The sequence below is a fragment of the Somniosus microcephalus genome, chromosome 1 (genome assembly GCF_052327205.1).
Source record: "Somniosus microcephalus isolate GS21.2 chromosome 1, FLI_Smic_1.0, whole genome shotgun sequence".
Classification (NCBI taxonomy): Eukaryota; Metazoa; Chordata; class Chondrichthyes; order Squaliformes; family Somniosidae; genus Somniosus; species Somniosus microcephalus.
Window position 1 is genome coordinate 341,108,208 of NC_140987.1, and position 15,097 is coordinate 341,123,304.

The window sequence follows — 15,097 nt, forward strand, 5'->3', positions numbered from 1 at the left end:
TGCAGATCGAGTTTCTTAAAGGTGTGATCCTTCTTAAAGGCATGACGCCTGATTTATAGTCTACGGACCGAAAAGCAGATCGTGTCCTTTCTGTGATCGGTACGCCACACAGCTCCCCCCAGAATCTGCTAGTAGGGAGTGTACGAACCGGCGTGGCGGCTTGATGGCACGGCCGGAACGGCTCTTGGCGGTTGGTGTCGGGAGCGGGGCGGTCGGACGCGTCGGGCTCTTAGGCGGTCTGCCCCGCGGTGGGGGTTGGCCCACTTGAACGGGTTTGTCGGGCTCTAGGTGAGCTAGCTTGAGCCGGTCGACCGACACCTTGTCAGTTCTGCCGCCCACTTGGAGGAGGAAGAACTTGTTCCCCGTCTGGAGTACCTTGTAGGGTCCGTCGTATGGGGGCCGTAGAGATCCTCGGTGGGCGTCATGGCACATGAAAACAAATTTGGCCATGTGCAGGCTAGGTGGTACGCGGGTTGCTGGTTCGCGGTGCCGGCCGGTGGGTACCGGAGCGAACTGTTGTGCTCGGTTGGCGAAAGCGCGGCGTTGCTGGTCAGCCGACCAGGGGGTCGTGGCGGTGGGCAGGAACTCTCCGGGTACGCGCAGCGGCTGGCCGTACACGAGTTCCGCCGCCGAGACTTGCAGGTCTTCCTTGACGGCGGAGCGTAGGCCAAGTAGCACCCACGGGAGGCGGTCGATCCAAGCCTCGTCCTCGAGGCTGGCGCGGAGGGATGCCTTCATGGACCTGTGGTATCACTCACACAGTCCGTTGGCTTGGGGGTGGTAAGCCGTGGTGCGGTGAACGGCCACCCCGAGGTTTCGGGCGATGGCAGCCCACAGATCAGAGGTGAACTGCGGGCCTCTATCCGACGTCATGTCGGAGGGGACGCCGAACCGAGCGACCCAGGTCCCGATGAACGCCCTCGCGATGTCGGCAGTGGTGGTGGACGTCAGTGGAATGGCCTCGGGCCAGCGGGTGGTACGGTCCACGATTGTCAGCAGGTGCGTGTGACCTTGTGATGGTGGCAGGGGGCCGACGAGGTCGATGTGGACGTGGTCAAACCTTCTTTCTGGCACGGTGAACTCCTCGAGTGGGGCTTTGACGTGCTGGTGGATTTTGGCACGCTGGCAAGCTATGCAGGATCTGGACCAGACGCGCACATCTTTGCGCAGGCCGCGCCAGACAAATCGGTTGGCCACCAGTCTAATGGACGCGCGGGTGCCGGGGTGTGAGAGGCCGTGGACGATGTCGAACACCCGTTTTCGCCAGGACGCCGGGACTACGGGGCGGGGTTGCACCAAGGAGGTGTCGCATTTGACTGTGATGGCGGATGGGCCACAGGCGACATCGGTCAGTCGCAGCCCTGGGAGGGTTGTGGGCGCGGAGAGCAGATCGGGGTCGGTGCGTTGCTCCGCTGCCAGTTGAGCATAGTCCACTGCCAGGTGGGCGCTGTGGATGGCGGGGCGGGATAGGCAGTCGGCCACCACGTTGTCTCAACCGGAGACGTGCCGGATGTCCGTGGTGAATTCGGACACCGCGGCGAGCTGGCGTTGTTGCCTGGCTGACCACGGGTCCGCAGATTTTGCCATCGCGAATGTCAGGGGTTTGTGGTCGACAAACGCGGTGAAGGGGCGGCCCTCCAGAAGAAATCTAAAATGGCGGACTGCCAGGTACAGTGTGAGGAGCTCGCGGTCAAAGGCGCTGTATTTGGCCTCCAGGGGGCGCAGTTGGCGGCTGAAAAAGGCCAGCGGTTGCCAGGCCCCATCGACCCACTGTTCGTACATGGCGCCGACCGCGTGGTCGGAGGCGTCCGTGGTGAGGGCCACCCTGGTGTTGGGCTGTGGGTGAGCGAGCATGGTGGCGTCGGCGAGCGCCTTTTTGGTCGAGTCGAAAGCGGTCAACATGTCCGCCGACCACTCGATCGCCATTCTGTCTTTCTTACCCTGGAGGGCTTCGTATAGGGAGGCCGCTCCGGGAATGAAGCGGTTGTAAAAGTTGATCATCCCCAAGAACTCCTGGAGGCCTTTGATGGTGGTAGGCCGGGGGAACTGCTGGACGGCTTGCACCTTGGCGGGCAGGGGAATGGCTCCGTCCTGCGTGATGTGGTGGTGAAGGAATTCGATCCTGCTGAGGCCGAATTGGCACTTGGCTGGGCTGATGATGAGCCCGTGCTCACTGAGCCGCTGGAACAGGGTGCGGAGGTGCTCGATGTGTTCCTGCTTGGAGGAACTAGCTACCAGGATGTCATCCAGGTAGACAAAGAGGAACTTCAGGTCCCGGAGGACCGAGTCCACGAGCCGCTGGAAGGCCTGGGCCACGTTTTTGAGGCTGAAGGGCATTCGGAGGAACTCGAATAGCCCAAAAGGGGTGATTATGGCCGTCTTGGGGACGTCCGTGGGGTGGACTGGCACCTGATGGTAACCGCGCACCAGGTCGACTTTGGAGAAGACTGAGCGGCCGGCCAGTCTAGCCGAGAAGTCTTGAATGTGCGGTATGGGGTACCGATCCGGCGTGGTGGCGTTGTTTGGTGGCGTGTGGAGTGGGGAGGCCCAGGGACTGTTGGAGGCGGCGGATGATGCCGAGCTGTTCCATTGTGGCGAACTCGGCCCGCGCGATCTCCAGCTTGGCCGGGTCCAGCCTGCGGGCGTGGGCATACACCGGTGGGCCTGTGGTGGGGATGAAGTGTTCTACCCCATGCTTAGCAACTTTCGCGGAGAAGATCGGGTTGGTGAGGGCTGGGAACTCAGCCAGGAGTGCTGAGTAGTCGTATGTTGAGCGGGCGCGGCACTGCCACGCCATTTCGGCGGGTTGGGGGGGGGGGGCCATGGCGCCCGGGATAGGTGACATGGTGTTCATGTCCACGAGGCGGCGCCGAGGCATGTCGACCAACAGGCCATGGGCGCACAGGAAATCCGCACCGAGGAGTGGGGAGAGCACCTTGGCGGTGATAAACTCCCAGTGGTAGCGGCGGCCTGCGAGGTCGATGGTGACGGTGCGGGTGCCGTACGTCCGGATGTCGGTGCCGTTGGCGGCAGCCAGCGCAGGGCCGCAGCCGCCTCGCTGGATCTCGAGGGCGGACGCGGGGATGATGCTGCGCTGCGCGCCCATGTCGCATAGGAAACGGCGTCCGGAGGCGCTGTCCGTAACGTACAGCAGCGTGCCTGCTTGCCCCACGGCCATTGTGTAGGCCGGTGTGGGGGCGGTTGGAAACGTGCAGGGATGGCTGCAGCGGCGTGCCCGTGCGCCGAACCGGGTATGGAAGTAGCAGTAGCCCTGGGTCGGAGGGCTTGGGGGACGTGGGGGCCTGGGGGGTCTCGTGGCCGAGCTGTGTGGCCGCGCGATAGAGGGTGGCGCGCGCGCCGACGCTGCGGAGGCCAGGTCGGGGGTGACGGCATGGTTGGAGCCGGCAGACAGGAGCTTATCGGCTTCGTCGGCCAGGTCCTCGAGGTCCGTGAGGCTGGACGCCATGATCGCCGGGCGGATGCTGGGGGGTAGTTGGCGGATAAAGAGCGTGCGGAAGAGGGAGCCGGGTGGTTTCTCGTCGGTCAGAGCAAGCATGTGTGAGAGCAAGTCTGACGGCGTGGAGTCACCGAGGCCCGGGAGGTCGAGGAGGTGGTAGTTGCGCACGAATTGGGAGGCTGTGAATTTTTTAAGGAGCGCGGCCTTGAGATGTGCGTACTTGCCTTTCTCCGAAGGGTTTTGTAGTGTTGTCCAGACTTTCGTGATTGTGGAGCTGCCCAGGGATTTATAGTCTACGGACCGAAAAGCGGATTGTGTCCTTTCTGTGATCGGTACGCCACAAAATAAGCAACTGAACTGTTGGCCACAGTCAGTAAAATGTGCAAGATCTATCATCTGTTTTCTGCTTCTGTCATCTGCATATTAAATCAGTGACTTTGGTTGACAGTTTGTCGTCTAACCAAATTTTACAATCTGATGGCTTTGGAATTGCAGTTATTGAACACTAAGGCCCAGTAATTCGGGTCCCAATGCGTGAGTAAGCACCGTGTACTCACGCGTGGGCCCGATGGAAGTGCCGGTTTTCAGCATGCGCGGAAAACCGGCATTTCCTTTCCTCTGAACCAAGGGGTTAAGAGGTCAAATGCGTGCACGCAGGAGTCTGTGCGTGCGCGCTGAAATTCCTTTTTTTTTTAAAGGTTTGCCCGTGCGTGAAGGCCTACAGTTTTTACGCGAGAAAAAAGCAGACGTAAGTACTTAGTTTTAAAAGGTAAGTGGTCTATTAATTAAAGTTAGAATTTTTTTTCCACAGGTTTATTATTTTTAAAGACTTTACAGTAAGGTAAGTGTATTTTTAGACCCGATTTAAAAAAAAAAAAAATTTTTCAAAAATTTGAATAATTGTTTAAATTCGTTTTTTACAGTTATTAATAGTTCATTTAATTTGTGGGATTTTTTTTAACTTTTATTTGAAGTTTAAGTACTGTTTTGGGCGCCCGGAGTTTTCATGAGTTTGACAGTTCTTACTATCAAACTCATGAATGAACTTTTGCAACCTCCGATTGGTTGCCCAGTGCTCACGTGATCCCAGCCGGCTCATTGAACTAACTGCGCCGCTGGATCACGCAAGCACAGTGCGCCGGGAGCTGAACCGGGCCACTGACAGGAAATCCACGCAGGGCCAGGCTTCAACTGTTGGCACGCTATGTAAGTGTAGGTCGGGGGCTTGCACCCGCGGGAAGCCCCCGACACCAATTTCTGGGCCAATGTGAAAGGTTCAAAGTTCATGGCTCTAGGACTGTCCTGATACTTGAAGCTCATTGTTTTTTCAGTTGGCCAAATATTATTTCATAGGAATAGGATGCCTGCTGATTAACAAGGATTTCCATCCTGGAGGCAGGGCAGCGCACATTGTCCAGCTTGGGTCACTTGTAGCATGTGCACCGATCAGTCGATGGAGCGGTAATGACAGCAGTTATCAGCCATGGCTCAGTTAGTAGCACTCTCGCCTCTGATTCGGAAGATTGTGGGCTTGAGTACCCATGCTAGAGACTTGAGCACACAATTCAGGCTGACACTCCAGTGCAGTGCCGAGTGCAGTGCTGCACTGTCGGAGGTGCCGTCTTTCAGATAAGGTGCTTTGGGATGTCCTGAGGTCACGTAAGGTGCTATATAAATGCAAGTCTCTTTTTTTTTCTTTCTTTGTTTTCAGTTAGAGCGAAGTCCCTGACTACCCTCCTCACCCAGCTGAGATAGTCAGGCCAGGAGACAGAAACAGCAGCAAAAGCATTACAAAATCCTCCCTCATTCCAGGACAAACAGTTTCTGACAATTCTCCTGAACTTATTATCCTTGCCAGACTCTTTGTAAACTTGTATTTGATTATGTTGCATATTCACAGATGGAATATTTTCTTAATGAAGTATTTTAAATTCAATTGCTGTTTTTGGAAGTGGCAAGAAAATAAATCATCAGAGTGAAATGGTGGCTTATTGCTCATCTTACATTAATCAGAACCATCACATTTTGGATTTTAAGAAAATAATTAAAAAGCTCAATCTCAGCAAGGCAGATTTATATTTTACTCCTTGTAAAACTCAAGCATACTCATGACAAGCATGCACCAGAACTGAAACTCCTCCCACCCAATTTAAGACTAACCTACAAGCAATGTAACAGGTTATAGATTACTGTTGCCGATATCAGAAGATGAATGCCAACCACGTTCAAATGACATTTCTCTATCGGTTATTTAAAATGTGATTTTAAGCTGCTAGTTTAAGTGGGTGAAAGCCTTCATTTAAATAACGGACAGAAGCTCGTCAGACAAACTTTTGTCCGCTTTTAATCTTTTGTAGCCTGATACAAATGAACTGGATTTTAAAAAGACTATTGCTTGGCAACCGGGATCTGTTTTTGTAGCTCATCATGTTTTGGGAATACTGCTAAATGTCACTGAAGAAGCATAACTTGCACTCTGTGAGTGATGAAGCTAGTTAGTCTCAGCTATGATGCTGTAAAGAATCATAAACTCTGATGGACACAGAATGTCTGAAAGGTTTGGAAGTGGAATGCATATTGTACAAAATTCTTCAGATGAAACTCAAGCCTGGAGATCACAGTTGGTGATATTAGTGGCTGAACATTTAACGCACTCATGTGACATTCCTTTGTCTGCCATTTTAGCAAGGTGCTAACCATCTAAAATAAACGGATTAACAAATGCATTAAAATAGCAGACAAATGAACATCATTCAAACCCACTCAGGGCTTATCTGTGAATATCACTGACAGCTATTCCTAGGCTTGTGCAGCGGCTGTCAATTACTCCTTCCAAAGAAAAAAGGTAGCCTTGCACTTTAATAGAATCTGAGACTGCCCTTAAAGCATCAGTGTGTGGCTATAAAATGATTTTAGATTTATTTTGACGGTGATAATCTTTTTACTTCTGTCTTCCCAATGTTCAATTGGAGGAAATTGCGGCCTATCAAGGACGGATGTTGGACAACCAGGCTGACAATACACAGACAGTAGAGGGGTCGAGAGAGGTGGTGGTGAGGTAGAGCTGGGTGTCATCAGTGTACATGTGGAACCTGATGTCACGTCTTCGGATAATGTTGCCGAGGGGCAGCATATAGCTGAGAAATAGAAGGGGGCCAAGGATAGATCCTTGGGGGATTTCAGAGGTAACAGTATGGGTGCAGGAAGAGAGGCCATTACAGAAGATTCTCTGGCTATGACTGGAGAGTTAAGAGTGGAATGAGGCAATGTCAATCCAACTCAGCTGGACAATGCCTGCAAAGAGTTTGAGAGAAACTGTTGTTACAATAACCCCACTTTGCACAAACATTGAAGCACATACCGCAAGGTTAAATCTTTGCTTTGTCCTTCAAATTAAAAAAATTGTAAAGGCATCTACAGTCACACATCAGAAGTTCCAATATTTTTGACGGTTACACCAAAGTAACAGCAATGACATATCAAATGGGAATCATAAAATCATAGAATGATACAGCACAGAAGAGGGCCATTTGGCCCATCGTGCCTGTGGCGGCTCTTTGGTGGAACCATCCAATTAATCCCACTCTCCAGTTCTTTCCCCATAGCTCAGTAAATGTTTCTCTTTCCAGTTTATCCAATTTTCTTTTGAATGTTACTATTGAATCTGTTTCCACCACCCTTCCAAGGCAGTGCATTCCAGATCACAACAAATCGCTGTGTAAAAAAAAAGTTTCCTCATTTCACCTCTGGTTCTTTTGCCAATCACCTTATATCTATGTCCTCTGGTTACCAACCCTTCTGCCACTGGAAACAGTTTCTCTTTATTTACTCTATCAAAACAATTCACAATTTTGAACACCTCTATCAAATCTCTTCTTAACTTTCTCTGCTCTAAGGAGAACAACCCCAGCTTCTCCAGTCTCTCCACAAAACTGAAGTCCCTCGTCCCTTTCTAAGGCCTTAGCATCCTTTCTAAAGTATGATGCCCAGAATTGAAGAGCTTATTCATGAAAAAAAATTCTAGTTGAAGCAAATATTGAGGGGCCAACTGGTATTAAACTGTAGGCAATTAACAGTTTATATTTCATGAAATTATGTCATACTTTGATTAACTGGGACCTATTTTCCATTCATAATTTATTTAAAAGGAATGTTCAAATATATAAATATTCTAAACACACAACAATGTAAAGTATTCTAAACACCCACTACAAAGTGCCCTAATAGACAGGATATTAGTAGGCAAACGCATTCACACAAAATCATCTGTTAGTTTAATGCAAGCGTTAAGCAAATGGGTTTCAACGCCTGCGTTAAAATACACAAACTCGGTCAACGTTCATCCGCGAAGATCGCCAGCAGCAATTTGTATATTTTGTTTTGAATCTCTAACCCATTTATCGTGCATGCAGAATGTGTTATTGACGCCTTTTGTGGTATGGTCCATGATCACTCTGGCACTGATCACAATTTCACTGTTGCTCATCAGTTACCAAGTCAATCCACTCTTCATAATCTGCCATTTATATGCAAGGAGGGCATGGGTAAATTGGTCAAAAAACACACTGCTGTTTAAGTTTCAAGTCACCATTTTAATATAATCTGTCAGAATGGAACTTTTTTACCTGTTCATTTCTTCCAAGCAGTCAGTTGCAAAGTAGAAGCTCTTAATTTTCGGATGGCAAGCCTTGAAGGCGCTTCAGAAAAACAAAATATCACAGTCACACCAGCAGAAAGGAAGTTCATTATTTTTAGAATGTAATTTTCAATGGAACTATATAGGTCTGTGGGGTAGATCTTGACTTTGTGCGATAATGTAAAATGGGTGATAGCGCATCGCCAGCCTGCTTTACATCTCTTTCCCAATTTTTATTTCCCCTGACCTCAATCAGGAGAGATGTAAAACAGGCTGCCGACGTGCAATACACTATACACTTTTTACACACTTTTTTTTTAACAAATTGCACGACCACACTGCCAGATCAACACTTACTATTTCCGTCTGCATTCAACAGCCCTGTCTATCCTGAACTCCGGCAAACTGATGAATCCCTCAGCCTTTTCATCCTGTCAAGAAAGCACAGAACCCAGTGATAAGGACAAATTATTCTGATATGTAAAATGAAGCTTCGGGTCTTAAAGGAGACCTTTTTTGTTGTTCTTGTGATGCAAAATATGTCAACTTATAATGTCTTTAAATTCTACACCGTTTAGACTATGACGAAAATAGGGATTAGTGGAAGTTCATTTCTGTACTACAAGCATTTAACTTGTTTCTAAAATAGCTCTGATCAAACCATTAACTCTTCCAGTCGAGATTTCATTCAAACCTTGTGCTTTTGTGTGACAAACCTTAACTTATCTTATATTTATGGCCCACAGTTCTGGTCTCCCCTGCATGAGGAAACATCTTCTCTACATCTACCCAATGAAACTGCTTCATAATCTTAACGACCTCTATCAGGTCATCAGTTTGAGATTTAGCACCAGGCGCTAATGAATCTCGCTGCGCGTAAAATTCAGTGTCATCGCTCAAAGGATGGGAGCGCTAAATCAAGTGCTAATGACCTAGCTCAGTGGCATTAGACTCAAAGCGCTAAGCAATTTCAGGTGCAGTCTAATCGCTACTCATCATTGCCACAGGCTCTTTCCAGTTCTTAAAGGAGAGGTTCAATCATGCTGCAGAACCTCATTCTCGGCGTTGATGGTTCTGCAGCTGTCTCAGCAAGCATCAGTAGGCCAAGGAGAAGGAACCGGACCACTGAAGGAGGTGTCATTATGGCAAATCAACGGCCCAGGGAGAGAGATCGCAGATTCTGCTACCAAGCATTGGAGACGTTGGTTTTTGCTGTTGAGAGATGGAGGGCGGTGCTCTACCTGGCAAGTGGCAGGAGGCCCTCACCGCAAGTCTTCTGCGCCATGTGGAGGGAGGTAGCCCAGCAGGTCTTGGGCAGCACTGTGGTCCCCAAGACCTACACACAGTGCAGAAGAAATTTAATGACCTCACTCGGGTGGTCAGGGTGAGTCAATGCTTCAACAAATGCTACATACCACCATCTGAACCATAGTCTGCACACACTGCCCGAAGCACCACACCACCAGCACTCTCCCACCAACAATCCCTACCTACCAACACTCACACCCACATCTCACACCTTGCATACAATGGCAGCTATTCAACAATGGCAGGCACATCTTCCAAACACATTGCTCCACACTCACACACACACTTGCCTCTCTCTTGCAGGCCAAGGTGGCTCACAACAGGAGGAAGCAGGAGCGCACACGCCAGGGACAACCTGACATCCAACCACTTTCTGAGCTGGAGGAAAGAGTGCTGCAGATTATTGGGTGCCGTGGCCACTGGCGATGTTGCCTCCCTTGGGGACAACAATGGTATGTTCACCTCTACTCCTTCTTCTCACATCCCACTTCCCCCTCACCCCACAAGCCTTTCGCACTTTCCAGCTAATCATGCTGTATGCATGCCTTTCTCTCTTCCTGCCCCCCTCCCCTCACCTTAATCCGACTCTTGCGCCTTTATGCTTTCAGATAATGAGCAAGCAGCTGAGCAGCCTGTCCCTGAGGGTACCATAGAGAGCGAGGCAGAAGAAGAGGAAGAGGAAGACCACACCGCGTCACTGCATGTCTCACCCGCAGGCACCAGTTCAGATACTGGCACTATGCGTTCTTTAGAGGCTAGTATAGTAGCGGGATCTGCACAGGGTGATGCACCGGGGATGAGTGGGCTGCAGCAAGGCCAGGGGGAAAGGATAGCTCGGGAGTCAGCTCCCCAGAGGGCATGTTTGCGCACGAGTTCTGCTGCACAGGACTCAGATGAGGACCTCGATGGGGAGACCTTTAGAAGAAGGGTGATGGGCATGCACACGGAGATGATAGGTGCAATGGCAAGGCTGTCAGAGAGCCTCTCGGCAATGGTAAGGAGTGTGGGGGAGTCCGCCTCCAACATTGCACAGAGCTCTGCGCACACCATGGAGCCCATCATTTGCAGTCTGCAAAGGATGGTAGACTCCCAGAGAGACCGTGGCGACCCAGACCTAATGCCGTGTGTGATGGCCAATGTCGCAGCTTCCATTGTAGCACAGGCGGAAGCCACACACTGTCTTAGTGCTGTAATGCAGTCTATGCTTGGTGCCATTGATTCTCAGACTGCTCTCATGCAGTCTCAGCTTGATGCCACGCAAGCTCTGACTGGTGCCATCGTGGCTGGGTCGACCACCATCCACCGGGGCATTCACGGTGTCGCAGCAGGCAAGCAATTTGTGCTCCAGCAGATTGGTAGGGATGCTGAGGTGCTGTCCCAGGGGAGTGGCAGAGGGTCAGTGGAGCAGGAAACTGCTGTCCTCTCTCAGGATGACAGCATTCCCGCTCCCACCATTGCCACTCCATCATTGCCCTTGTCGCTGCCTGTCATCCAGCCAGCCCAGACTGCTGCCGCCCATGCTGAGGTGCTGCAGTCTACAGCCGGGCCTTCCAGGCCCAGAGCTGGTCGAGGGCGTCCTACAAGGCCATCTGAAGTCTCCCGCACGGACACTCAGCAGCCTTCCACCCTCCGTGCTGCAGCCACTGGGCCAACACTTCATAGGAGAACTAGAGTAGACAAAGGCATGGTAACGAGGGGCGATAAGGGATTGCACAAGGGTAAATAGCTAATATTGTTGTTGTAAATATGTGATGATTGATAAATTTATTAATTGGCTTTGGGTGATTTAATGGCGTCTCTCATTTCAGCTTTGCGCTGTGATATGGCCTGTGACAGGGATAGAATGATGGGGATGGGGTGAGCAACGGGGATCTGGGGTTTAATTTATTGGAACCGGAGTCGGATGAGGTGGTCACGGACCGCCCTTCCAGAAGGCCGATTGAGTGGCTGCCTCCTTCCTCGCTCCTGTACCTCCTCCTCCTCGTCTTCTTCTTTCTCCTCGTCCTCTTCCTCCTCCTGAGGTGGTCCCGCAATCCCTGGAGGGCTCCTTCTGAGCGGTCAAGGCAGCGGAACCGTTGCTTGAGCACCCCGCTGGTCTGCTCGATGATGTTCTTGGTGGCAGCATGGCTCTAATTATATGAGTGCTGGGCAGGAGAGTTGGGGTTGTGGAGGGGAGTCATGAGCTAGGTGGAGAGTGGATAGCCCTTGTCTCCGACCAGCCAGCCGCGAGCTTGAAGTGGGGCACCAGTCTGGTGCAGGATGAAGGCATCATGGCTGCTGCCAGGATAGCGGGCATTCACATTGAAGATTCACTGTCAGTGGTCGCACACCAACTGCACATTAAGTGAGTGGTACCCTTTGCGGTTATGGAATATATCAGGATTGTTATGCGGTGCCTGCAAAACCACGTGGTTGCAGTCAATGGCACCCTGCACCATGGGGAATCATGCTAACCTGGCAAAGCCACATGCACGCTCGTCCTGCTTCTCTCTGGTCATGGGGAAGGAAATGTATTCCCTTCTCCTACTGTAAAGAGCCTCTGTGACCTCCCTGATGCAGCGATGGATGGTGAACTGCGAGATGTTAGCTATGTCTCCAGTTGCAGATTGGAAGGAACCGCTGGCAAAGAAATTGAGGGCGACAGTGATTTGACTGTCACTGAGAGAGTCGTGGTCAAACTGATCTGAGGCTCAAGGTCTGGTTGCAGGAGGTGGCAGAGTTTGGTGACCACATCCTTGCTGAAGCAGAGCCTTCTAATGCACTGCTCCTCGCTTAATTGGAGGTAGGAAAAGTGCTCTCGGAATACCCTCGAAGGGTAAGGCCTCCTGTTGAGAGCCCTGATGGCCCTCCTCCTCCCTCTGGCCACATCTTGCAATCTTTCTTGCTGCCTCCGCTCCCTCCACAGTAGATCCTGGAAGGCGAGGCTGACTGCCAGTATAGCCCCCATTAATGTTTTAAATGTTTCCCACTGCTGTTTTATTTCTTTGTTTGTCAGTAATTTTTCCAGTTTACTTTCCCTAGTTCCATTCGGGTCCCCTTAAAATCAGCTTTTCCCCCCCAATTTATTACTTTGGTCTTTGTCTTACTTATGCCCTTCTCAATCTTTACCTTAAATCTTATTATGCTGTGATCGCTATTGCCTAGACGTTCGCCAATGCTTATTTCTCTTATCTGTTCTGGTTCATTTCCCATTACTAGATCCAACAGTGCTCCCTTCCTTGTTACTACAAGCAAAATAATAAAAAAGATATATTCCAGGCTACAAATTACTGCCTGCAATGTTTATGGAAGAACACTTGGCACATTCATATGGCATTGCTCTAAATACCATTTAAAATAAGCGTTAAAATAGCAGAGGAGTGTCATGCATTAAGTGTTTGTCTCCTAATCACCTCAAGTAATTTCTAGGTTAATGAGATCAATCATATTTTCCTTACATTTTGCACAGTGACCATGAAACTGGCAGTTACTCTATGTTTTAATACAAAATTTAGTACTTTTGGTTCAAAGGGTTTTTGTCTATTCTTTAATTTGGAAGAAGATTGCAATATTACACTTGGTCAGTTAAATAGTATGTGTGTGTGTGTAATGTTTGTGTCCTGTACACTTCCAGAAATGGGCTCCAGACTACCTGGTGCTTTCAGAGCTGCAGACAGAGGCCAAACAATACCCATTTGACTGGCATATGTCTCACTAGTGTTTCACCCACATGGTTGTTTTGGAAAGAGTTGTGCCATTTTCAGACATTGTGCTTTCATTTCACTCGATTTAAGTGGTAATGGACGTGCTACCAGTGCTGACCCTGGGTCCTATTTCATTTCATGCACCTACATGAGCGGCAATTATGTTTTTTATTCAATCTTTTAGTACAAAAATCTAAGGTTGCCTTTACACTACACTGTAGCATTGGTGCGAAGTTGTTTCACTTTACACTGGTGCTGCAATAACAGTGTAAATTCAGCTTGAATCCAGAGTTAGGGCACGACCTGCCACTGGAGTGATTGTCCCTGGAGGAGGCAGTCTCACTCCACTTGGCTTTGCAGTTAGTTTGGGCCCTCATACTTGATTTACACGCCACAAATTTAATGTCAGTGAAAAGCTGAAACTGCTTTGCACCAGCCGAGGGCACCCTGAGACAGTGATTAGTACTCTGATTGTTCACATTTCTATAATAGGGCTAACAAGGCTGTCATTTCATTGTCTTGAAAATGTGTTTGTTTCTAATTTCCAAAGACATCAATTGTAATTTAATCTCAAAAAGACTTAAAAAAAAACAAGTCTGTGAATATAAACAAAATCAGATACTAATTTAGCACAAGAAAACCAATAGTGTAATTATATGGCTGCAGCAACACAGTAGATATTGTTTCAATTAAACTGAAGGACAAGAATATAAAAAATAGCAACAGAAAATGCTGGAAACACTCAGCAGGTCAGGCAGCATCGAGGAGAGAAAAACAGAGTGAATGTTTCGGGTCGAGGACACTTCGTCAGAACTGTTTCAGCATCTGCAGTATTTTGCTATTGAATATAAAAAATAGCTTTGGTTCTACTCAAATCTATTGAAAGCAGAAACAATCTAAAATAACTATAAGCTCTACAGAAATCAAACAGAACAGCAAGGATGTAGCTGTATAGAAGTTCTCATCACTACCCTAACCACTAATACAATTTATTCCCTTTGTGCCACTTGTCCCTTCCTTGTCACTTCCATTTGCTCCAACAGTGTCCATGATAAGCCCTCAATATTGATTTGTCAAAAATAATTAGAAATTAAAACCAAAAAGTGACCTGTCTATAATTGCCGTTACTGGGACAACTGATTGGTGCCATGCAATGAAGCCAATCACAGTCAAGTATGCCCAATGAAGTGTTATTCCAACCTTGCGAGTTGTAACTGAGCATGTGCAGACTGCGATCAGGGAGGTGAGCTCTTGGATGTGTTTGTTGAGGTGCAATATTACCCACTGTACTGAATATTCTTGCTGATGAAGCCTCAGTAGCAAACAGGCTAATTTTTTTAATTAAAAGGAAGAGAAAATCATATCAGGCTTGCCTGTTTTGTCTATAGCCTCCCCGGATGTAGGGAGTTATTTTCTCAACAATAATGGGATCAAATGAGTAAAGAAATAGATGGAGTTAGGGTTGCAGATACATAGGATCTTTAAAAGCAAAATTCCAGGTAGAAAAAGCCATGTAAACCGACGGAATTCCAACTTTTGAGCCATTGAATTGAAAAGCATGAGATTGACAAATCTACAGGTAGGGCACTGTGTGCAGGTCAGGGAGTCACACCACTGAAAGCCATGTAAAAGCACAATGTAGATTCACTGGGATGATAGTGGGAATGAAAGGAGATATTTCATGAATCGGTAACACTGGGCATTCATACTACAAGCATACAGAGGGAGGTTAGAAGGCCCACTAGTTGTGGTCTTCCTTGATCATTAGCTGCAGGAGAGGTTTTGTTTTGTGGTCCTCTTGATGTCATGGAGTCATTTCCGCACCTCCTGCCACATTCTTCAGGTGGTGGTCTGCTCTCAAAGCTTGTCTGCTGGTATGTGAGCTAAGGGTGGTGTGGGGATTATACAGTAGGGGGTGCTCTCCTGAACTGAGTAGTGCCACCTGCCTGAGTAGCAAAGAGCACTTCAATGCCTGTAAAAGTCCTGCCATGATGATCTTTCAGCCACAGGTCA

General features: G+C 49.0%; 1 protein-coding gene across 3 annotated transcripts in view; it reads right to left on the reverse strand.

The window, feature by feature from the left end:
* The window catches only part of LOC147124941 (connector enhancer of kinase suppressor of ras 2), a 1,271,510-nt gene that overhangs the window by 111,227 nt on the left and 1,145,186 nt on the right, over positions 1-15,097 (reverse strand). For all 3 annotated transcript variants that reach the window (XM_085995047.1, XM_085995029.1, XM_085995038.1), the window contains 2 exons: positions 8,451-8,524; positions 8,083-8,154 (listed from right to left, as the gene is read on the reverse strand). In XM_085995047.1, the coding sequence (XP_085851173.1) occupies positions 8,083-8,154; positions 8,451-8,524 (146 nt within the window). The remainder of the gene's footprint in view (positions 1-8,082; positions 8,155-8,450; positions 8,525-15,097) is intronic.